At 34.3% G+C, this 9,841-nt stretch overlaps 1 protein-coding gene across 1 annotated transcript; it reads left to right on the forward strand.

The window, feature by feature from the left end:
* Nucleotides 1–363: 363 nt before the first annotated feature.
* LOC106343333 (PHD finger protein ALFIN-LIKE 2-like) lies at nt 364–3,250 on the forward strand. Its single transcript, XM_013782514.1, has 5 exons — nt 364–675; nt 771–803; nt 907–1,129; nt 2,471–2,594; nt 2,684–3,250. The coding sequence occupies exons 1-5, from the start codon at nt 582–584 to the stop codon at nt 2,960–2,962; spliced, it is 753 nt and encodes a 250-aa protein (XP_013637968.1). The 5' UTR covers nt 364–581; the 3' UTR covers nt 2,963–3,250.
* The last annotated feature ends 6,591 nt before the right edge of the window (nt 3,251–9,841 follow it).

Consider the following 9,841-nt stretch of genomic DNA (forward strand, 5'->3'; position numbering starts at 1 on the left):
CAAAATTTTTAAATAGAAATTATAATTCTTAATATTGTTGGAATTGGAAAAAGTTATGACCCACTCCTATGCTATTTTAATCAGGATAATTAAAATTTATATCATAGCATTTATATATCGCAATACATTTAAACTTATAAATATATACTAGACCATTTAATACAAACAAAAATTTTTTTAAAAAAAATATCCGCGCGGATCAAGATTCTATCTAGTTTTACAAATGGAAGATTGGATTAGTTTGGGCCTGAGCCAATGAACATACGGCCCAATAAGGAACATTTACCTAAAGCGAACGCATCTTCAATTACCAAACCTTTTCGCTGACGCAACCTAACTCCCAAAAATAAGAAACTTTTTTTTCCTCTCTCTCTCTCTCTCTCTCTATCTATCTTCCTTCCTTCTTCTTCTTCTTCTCCATCTCTTTCCAAACTCTCTATCTCTCTAATTCCTCTCTCCATGTCCGAACGAACGCATCGTGTATGAGAAACAATAGCTATCAACCTCGATCTTTCTCCACTAGAAACTGATCTATACACATTAAAAAAAAAAGAAGTCTTTAATATTATCTGTACAGAGCTATGGCAGCCGTTTCCTCTAATCCTCGCACCGTCGAAGAGATCTTCAAGGATTACACCTCTCGTCGCTCCGCTCTTCTCCGTGCTCTAACGAAAGGTCTCTCTCAAAACCAAAACCCATCTCGAAAGTTCCTAGCTTTCTTCCTAATAATGCCTTTGGATCTTTTTTATTTTTTTTTGTTTCTTTTCCAGATGTTGATGATTTCTACTCTCAATGCGATCCGGGTAAAGTCAAGCTCTAACCATTCAGCTCAATAAAGTTCTCTCTCCTTTTTTTTTTTGGATTTTGTTTTTACTTTTTTTTTCTCTCTCTCTCAAATTTGTGTAGAAAAAGAGAATCTTTGTTTGTACGGACACCCGAACGAGTCGTGGGAAGTGAATCTGCCGGCGGAGGAAGTTCCACCTGAGCTTCCTGAGCCAGCGCTTGGTATCAATTTCGCTAGAGATGGTATGCAGAGGAAAGACTGGCTCTCTCTTGTTGCTGTCCACAGTGATTGTTGGTTGCTCTCTGTTTCTTTCTACTTTGGTGCTCGCCTTAATCGCAACGAGAGGTGATTTTCTTCTTCCCTTTAACTCTCCTTTGACTATTTTGATTTTGATTCTGCTATCTCAATAATGTTACTCCCTTTGTTTCATAAAGAGTCACACGCATAATAAGGAACTCATTAAAATGCATTTATTATGTTTTCATTAATATCACATATCTAACCAATAGTATTTTAGATAAATCTATTTATTTATCAAATCAATGCATTTTGCAATTAAGACTGTATAAATTGCATTGGTATTGTAGAATGACACTCTTTGTAAAACAAGAAAAATGAGTTAAAGTAACACTTGATATGAAACCGCGAGTAAGTTTTAAAGTCTTAACACTTTTTAATTGGTCTCAATGGACTTTGTTCTTCGTTTAACAGTTTTCCTGTTATGCTTCTTGTGGGATCTTTTAGCCCTGACTAGGAGCTGTGTAAGGATAAAATCTTTAGTCTGAAACTTGAAAATTTTGTGATAGTTATTGACTTTGGTTGGAATGAGGTTGTTTTTGATTGCTGCGTTTGCCCTTTGATGTGTGTGGATCTTTGTTTTCTTTTCTTTGGCTATTTTTTCATGTGGCTTGACTCATATTCTATGGCCGTCTTGATTCCTTCGTTACTTCATCTGTATATGTTCCTCTCAGCTAGTTCTGACATCTTTAGGATATTGTAATGGCAAAACCTGAAACTTATCTTTTGGTTGTTGTTACTTGCTTGCTCTCCCTTATCTTAAAAGCTAGACATTTCCGATTTTACAACATCTTACAAGTTACATCTGATACTTTGTGGAAGCATATGCATGTGTTGAGTTTCACTGTTTCATTGGTTATTTGTGCAAACTTATCTAAGTACCTATCAAACCGGTGCATTGAATTCCCATGAACTTTGCTGAAAATTGGATATGTGAAAGTTGCATATTGACAAAAATGGCTCTTTCATTAGTACCAGTGAGATCATTTCTTTCTTATATATTTATACTAGAAAAAGATCTTATTTTGGTTTATTATCTTCTTTTCCACTTTTTCTTCTTCAAGAGGGAAGCTGGTTTTGGCATTTAATGAAAGCTAGACTTTGCTTTATATCTCACCAGCCACCACTAGTTTATTATCCATGAACATGCCTCTACAGTCATAGTTCTTTGTGTTATCTTCAGTTGACTAGTAAAAAGTACATTGTAGACTTTGTTCCTGAGGATGGAGAATCTAAACTTACTTTGTTAGAAACATATAATGCTAGATAATCATCACGTAGATTCTTTTTCCCTTATCAAAGTTGTAGCCATCTCTCTTTAGTCTTTTCCAATCTATTGTACACTCAGTGAGTGTTATGAACATAAACTCATATTTTTTTAATTTGCAGGAAGCGGCTATTCAGTCTGATCAACGATCTCCCAACTCTCTTCGATGTAGTGACTGGTAGGAAACCCATCAAAGACAACAAACCAAGCTCAGATTCCGGAAGCAAATCCAGAAACGGCACTAAGGTACACTAAATAGAAACCTTCCTTTCCTTTTGATATGAAGATTTTTTCAGGTTCCTGTTCTTAAAAAAACGAAAATGGGTTTGTGGCAGAGGTCAGTAGAAGGGCAGCCAAAGAGCACAACACCGAAACTGATGGAAGGGAGCTATGAGGATGATGATGAAGAAGAAGGAGAAGAAGAAGAAGACGAGCATGGAGACACTCTCTGTGGAATCTGTGGAGGCAATTACACACAAGATGAGTTCTGGATTTGCTGTGATGTTTGTGAGCGTTGGTATCACGGAAAATGCGTGAAGATCACTCCCGCCAAAGCAGATAGCATCAAGCAGTATAAATGCCCGCCTTGCTGTGCAAAGAAAGGAAGACAGTGATGATAATCACCTCCCACAGATTCTGGTTCTCGTGTCTTAATGATATATTAATGAACCCTTTTCTCTTTTTGTTGTTGTTTCTTTAACCTTTTAATTTCAAAGCATACAGAACTGTCTCTCTCTTTAGATCTCCAGAAAGGGATTTCAAGAAGTTGAGAGAGGGAGTAGCAACTGTTTGAGTATTATTATTCATACAAGAAGACTGGTTTGTTCCATAAAATGTGTCATGGGATTTGTATATGCACTCTGTTTAATCTTTCTTTTTGGTCTTGCTAGGTCTTTTATCTATGTTAAGATTCTGTATTTTTTCATATAATTCAAAGAAACTTGTTTTTTGAAAGTATACGAGTGTCAAAGGTGAATTGATTGTGGCTATGTTAAAGATTTGATGTAAAAAATAACATTGATGTCTTTTTTTGTTCAACTGATTAGATTAGAAATAACTTTAGAGTTTAGACCCCATTAAGCTCATTGAAACATGCCTTAGCAATGAGGTCTGCATGCCCATTTTGAAGTTTAGAAACATAAGAGATATGAAGTAAATGAGAAGCTGAAATTGAAGCAATGGCGGTCAAAGTCCTGTAGAGCTCCGACGGACGGTGTTTCAGATTGATTGCTTTTACAAGCATTTGAGAGTCTGATCTTAGCCAGATTTTGGTGTACTCGGATGATACTGCATGTAGAAGAGCAGCGCGAATGGTAAGCCCCTCTGCGAGGAGAGTTGAAGAGACGTGGTCTTGGAATTGGGAGCCTCTCCTGATCTCTGTGAGATTCTGATCAGTGAAGAGCCACCTTAATCCTGCTGATTTGGTATCTGATATCCATGCTGCATCTGTATTGCAGATTAAAGTTGTCGGCGCGAGCGTTGTTGGTGAAGAGACGCTGTTGCGTGATTTGGCAGCGGGGTAATTTTTGGTTGTGCCTCCTGAGCTGTCGTCCATTCTCTTGCTGCGATCAACGATTTGCTTAGACAGTCTTGTGGGGAGGAAGTCATGTTCTCGAAGAGTAGTTGATTCCTAGCAATCCACAGGTTCCACACAATCCAACGGAATAGATTGATATTTGTACCTACTGGTGGTAGATTAATGCGTTGATAGGAAGCCACCAATTCTTCTCCAAAAGAAAGAGCTTGGGTGAGATTTGATGGTGAGGACCATGGTGCCAGTTCTCATACTCGTTGAGTAAAAGGGCAGTGGCAAAACAGATAACCGACAGTCTCTCATTTTCCACACCTAATACAATTAATGTTTTCAAGTAGGCCTATTTTTTGAAGGTTCTCACCGGTAGGTACCGCGTTCTGCATTACTTTCTAAAGGAAGAGTTGGATTTTCGGGAGTAGTTGCGCCTTCCAGATCATTTTATTCCAGTTGAAGTTTGTTGGAGCCATATGGTTTGCGGGCGATGCTGTTGTGTGCAAACATTGTGATAGGTATCCAGATTTTGAAGTATACGTGCCCGATTTGTCGAGTAGCCAGACGTACGAGTCTTCAGCTCCTGTAGTGCTCGGGCGGAGGAGTAGGATTTCTTCCACCAGAGTAGGGAATTGCTTTTCAAGAGGTTCTCTGTTCTAAACTCCTGTTTCTCTGGAGAGTACATCTGCAAACACTAGGGCCTTTGCGTCTAGGGTTGTTGGTCCTATTGCTGCTTTTGGCGTCGATACAGACAACCATGGGTCGTGCCATAGCTTTGTAGAGTTTCCGTTTCCGATCACTATGCCTAAGTGTTGGATGAGAACGCCTATGTTAAGATTTTTCTTTTTTTTCATATAATTCAAAGAAAATTTTTATTTGAAATTATATGAGATGTCAAAGGTGAATGATTGTAGAGAGATCTGTGGGTCAATGAGATGTAAAAACATTTAGTTTTGTAGTTGACTAAACAGATAATGACCACCATACTGGAGCAAATTTCTGAAAACAAACTTTAATCAAACAAATAATTGCCCAAAGCCCAATGGATACAATATGCATTTTTTGTGCAATGGATACAATGTGTGGTATGTATTTATCTTCAATGGATACAATACACTTTTGGCGGTAAAAATGTTTCCAGTCACCACTTTAAAATATTAATTAGATCAGATCATCTCCAATTCAAATCTAATATTTCAAAATAAATATTTGATTCACAATTTGATATATATGATAGTATGTGTTTATCTTCAATATATACATGAAGACCAAACGTATATTCAAATTGTTAACTGGATAACAAACATATTATCCCTATTTTCAATCTACACACTTACTATTTGAATGCACTAAAATTTACTAAAAGTATTAAAATCACTAATTGAATGAATAAAAAAGCTATGGTTGGATTTTTAAGTCAATCGAATAGACCGCCCTATTAATTTGAGTTATAGTCTAGCTTGAATATATTAATAGTAGCCAAAAAGAGATGCATGTATGAGAGCGATAAGCCAGCATGTGGCTCACCAAATCCACACGGTACACACGGTACACCATTTTTAATTTTTTTTGGTTTTGAAGCGACCAACCAACTCTTCTAATCTTCATAACCGGTGTTCATTATAATCCCTCAAGTCCTAACTATATAATAAAGAACTTAAATTGGATCTAACAAGATTTTACGATATGGTCAACACGAATTGTATATTATATACAGAAACTAAAACAACTAGATACTTGATATTCATTGCGTTCACGTGTTCGTCATTTGGTATGCAATGCTAATATTTATAGAAAAAATATTGTCGGGTGCATTGGTTGCTAAACTACATTATTGTTAACACGAGAGGAATCATTATCGTCCATTAGTATGCTTCAACAATCACGGATCACCGCAACATCATCATGTAGTAGTTAGGTTCAACAATGGTTTTCTTATACTTATAAAATAATATGTACTCACTCTCTCGGTCAAATATTTCAGCCAAGTCTTTCAGCCAAGTCTATCAGTCAAGTCTTTCGGATATAACAATACATTTTGTCATTTTGATAAAGAACTACTGACCAATTAACTATAACCCTCAGCAGTAAATATGGATTTAATCGTTGTTGGAAAACGCGAAAGAGAAGATACAGGATAACGATAAACTATATAAAACTACATTTTATTGACTTTATATATCATATAATACAATAAATCTGTAATTTTATAGCAACCACAAAATATCGAAAAGAACAAATAAACTTTGATAGTATTTTAGGTATTTTACTGATTCATTTGGATCTCCAAATTTATATATATATATATATCTCCTTTGATCATTAGAGTACTCGCATTGAGGATTTATGGAGAGATCACACAGAAATCAAGAAAAAAAAAATAACTCAATCACATGAATCTCTCTCTCCTAAAACTCTCTCGGCTGAACCCCTCTCTCCTAAAGTTCAACATTGTAGCGCGGGCCTCACGTGTCGTGGCGGCCCACGATTGGTCTAATTTTTTTTTTTTTTTTTTAAAAAAAATCAAAAAGAAAAAAAAAAAATTAATAATAAAAAATTGAAAAGATGAATTCCAAAAGGGGTTCAGTGATGCTCTTGCTCTTAGAATCTTTTCAGTATCTCTTTGATATTCCACAACTTCAATATCCTTATCAATAACCTATTCAGATGATATATTCTTCAGTTTACACATTGGTCAAAAGAAGATTAATGTATACACATAATTGAACTTTTTTTTTTTTTTTTTTTTTTTTTGACCAATGGCTTTCTACACATAGTGAACATTGCACTTCAACTTCGTGAAACGTGAGAGCCATGACCATCAGTGGCGGAGGCAGGATTCTTTAGAACGGTCAATTTGGTAAAAGCTTAATTCATCACAATTTTCTTTGAAAATGCAGCAAAAAAAAAAAATTCTACATAAATCACATGGGTCATGTGACCCCATGGTATAGCACTGGCTCCGCCACTGATGTCCATCCTCCTCAACATGCTCGATTTTGTGAGTGCACTCTGAAAATGTATTCGAATAGTTGTTTTTTTTGGTTAATGACTATTAAAATAGTTACAATCTGTCTATTTAAACTAGGGGTGTTCAATCAGGATATCGGTTCGGTTTAGATTCGGTTTTTTTTTGGTTTTCGGTATTTCGGTTAGTAAAATATAACTACCATTCTAAATTCATATTTACTTTGGTTCGGTTCGGTTTATATACCGTCGGTTTTCGGTTTATTCGGTTTTATACCAAAAAACATAATTATTTAGTTTGAGATCATATAAAATGAATTTTAGAGTCATATTGTCAAAAGAGTCATTTATTAAAAATATATTACATGTTCAAATAAATGAACAAAAACGTAAAAGTGCTTCTACCATCAAATAAAATCATCAAATCTATAATTAAAATCAGAGCCTGGAATTTTGAAAATAAAAATATGAAACAAAACAGAAACATGAAAGAAAAGTTTTTCCACGCTTCCATATTTAGTGTTCATTAAAGTCATGTTTTTTCGATTGAACACGAAACTTTGTTTGTTTATAGATAAAAAAAAAAGTTGTGAAAATTTTTCATTAATTATTTTCCATCAAATTTATCATCTTCATATTAATTTAGTGAATACTAAAATAAAGCAAAAAGATACAAAAAAAAACTTAGAAAATAAGATGTCTGAATTGCGATATATTGTTATTTAATTATAGTTCAAGTGTTTTACAAATTATAGAAGATTCTTTATTACTATAACATTATTGTAATAGTTATTAACACAAATTTAACTTATATAACAAATAGATTTTCATGTATTGTTATAAAATAGATACATATTTACATGTTTCTACTTTTAATCGGTTTTGTTCGGTTTATTCGGTTTAATCGGTTATAGACCAAATCATATCTAAATTCTACGATTTTTATAAAATTATATCCATTCGGTTTATATGGTATATACCAAAACCAAACCACATTGTCTATTTCGGTTCGGTACGGTTCGGTTTTACCATATTGAACCGCCCTAAATAATTACCCTGCATAGATCGTTTGATGTTATGAAAGTGACCTGCGTCATCATAACTTTTCCGAAAAAATATTACAATATAATGTTTTTCAAAGTTTTGGCATAAAGTTGAAACTGATTTTCATATAAATATTTTGTACGACATGTCGAAAACGTGGTACTATAACTAGGATTATCCTCTTTCACCAACTGTGCCATACATACAAACAAAATTTGTAGTCTTTTAATTTGTCAACATTATATTCATAATCGTAGCTGTTTTGGTTTCTGAAGTCTATGTTGTAATTTGTAAATAAATTGAAATAGACAACGGTCCAACAGATAACAGATCTACACAAAATGAAGATATACACTTACGGCATGATTATTGGAAAGTTCTTAAAGTGAAGTTCTTAGCGGAATATAAAAATCTGTCTCTTAACTTTTAAGTAAAAAAATTAAGAACTGGTTTTTAAATAAGAGTTTTAAGAGATGGTTCTTAATTTTTTTAGTTAAAAGTTAAGAGACAGGTTCTTATATTCCGCTAAAAACCCCATCCTAAGAACCTCCCAATAATCATGCTCTTAGACCTTACGTAATAATTAATAAATAAAGAGAAAAAGGTAAAGCAAAAACGTTAAAAGAAAAATAGGGTTACCTGAATTTGATCGCCTAGATTGACAACAAAAGCGTGGGAGAGATCTTTGACGGTAATCCACGCGTCACCAAAACAGACTTGAAGGCCAGCGACTTGATCTTCCGGCAAGAGGGTCGACCATCAAAAGGTCCATTAGCCGATGAAAAGAGGTGAGGGGAGAGACCGAGGGAAAGCTCCGGTGAAAATAAACCATGTAATATCATACATGCGCCTATGTCTTCTTCACCAAACGCTTCTTGAAGTTGTTCTTTTAGTCTCAAATTTGACAATACTATCGTCATAAATCTCTCGCCTAGCTTCACTAGTTAGTTCTTTTTGTTGTTGTTGTTGAACATAATACTCACTAGTTCTTCACCGTAGCCATCCATAACTTCTCTATAATATTCACTATAAACTTTTTTTTTCTAAACATAAAACCAAAACGTCCAACTAGTTTGGAGCATCCCAATATAAATTTCAAAACTTCACCATAAATGATCCACAATCAGTCAAGTCTTTCAGTCAATTTTTTTTTCTAAGAAAATGAATATAAAATTATATTCAAAACAAAAAGTTTCAGTCAAGTTTTTCAAATATAATAATACATTTTTTTCATCTAGTAAACAATTCTTGGCCAATTAAATATGAATAAGGTAATCGTAGTTGGAAAAAGAGCAATTACAGGATAATGATAAACTATAGTATAAAATACCACATTAATTGATATTATATATTTGATACTACAATAACTGAAAATACATAGCAACCACAAATTATTCAAATCACACGAACTATAAACAACGATAGTATTATAGATATTTTATTGATTCATTCTGATCTCCAATATATATATCTCCGTCGATCCTTAGCATCTTCTAGTATCTTTCTGATATCTCCATAACCTCGACGTCCTCACCAAGTAGCCTAATCAGATAATATATCCTCAGTTTACACATTGCTCAAAAGAAGATTAATGTATACACATTGCTCGATTAAGTATTAATGTACTGCACTAGTATTTGAGTTACATAAACAAATCGACTTACATTTCGTCTCTTTATCCATTAACGAGGGATACATGAGACTCAACATAGGATTTGCCACGTGGACCGTGAGTTCGAATGAAGAGTCTGTATTCATCATAGGACAAGGGAGGATATAAAGGAGGATTTGTAGAGCTGATAAGTTGTTCCAGTGGCTGGATACGAATGTCACTCTTAGGGTTATAGAAGAATGCAAGTGAAACCCTTTCTTTCTGCGAGTTAACTATCACACGATGCTCCGAACTCTTGTATATCGAATTGCTTAGTATCTACCATTTTCACAAAAAAAAAAAAAA

The sequence above is a fragment of the Brassica oleracea genome, chromosome C5, assembly GCF_000695525.1.
Source record: "Brassica oleracea var. oleracea cultivar TO1000 chromosome C5, BOL, whole genome shotgun sequence".
Taxonomy (NCBI): domain Eukaryota; kingdom Viridiplantae; phylum Streptophyta; class Magnoliopsida; order Brassicales; family Brassicaceae; genus Brassica; species Brassica oleracea.

Bases quoted from the DNA above. Each gene is read 5' to 3' on its own strand.
- LOC106343333 (XM_013782514.1), top strand. From the start codon at position 582: ATGGCAGCCGTTTCCTCTAATCCTCGCACCGTCGAAGAGATCTTCAAG. The intron at 676-770 runs GTCTCTCTCAAA...TTTCTTTTCCAG, and splicing joins TCTCCGTGCTCTAACGAAAG to ATGTTGATGATTTCTACTCT. The intron at 804-906 runs GTAAAGTCAAGC...AAATTTGTGTAG, and splicing joins CTACTCTCAATGCGATCCGG to AAAAAGAGAATCTTTGTTTG.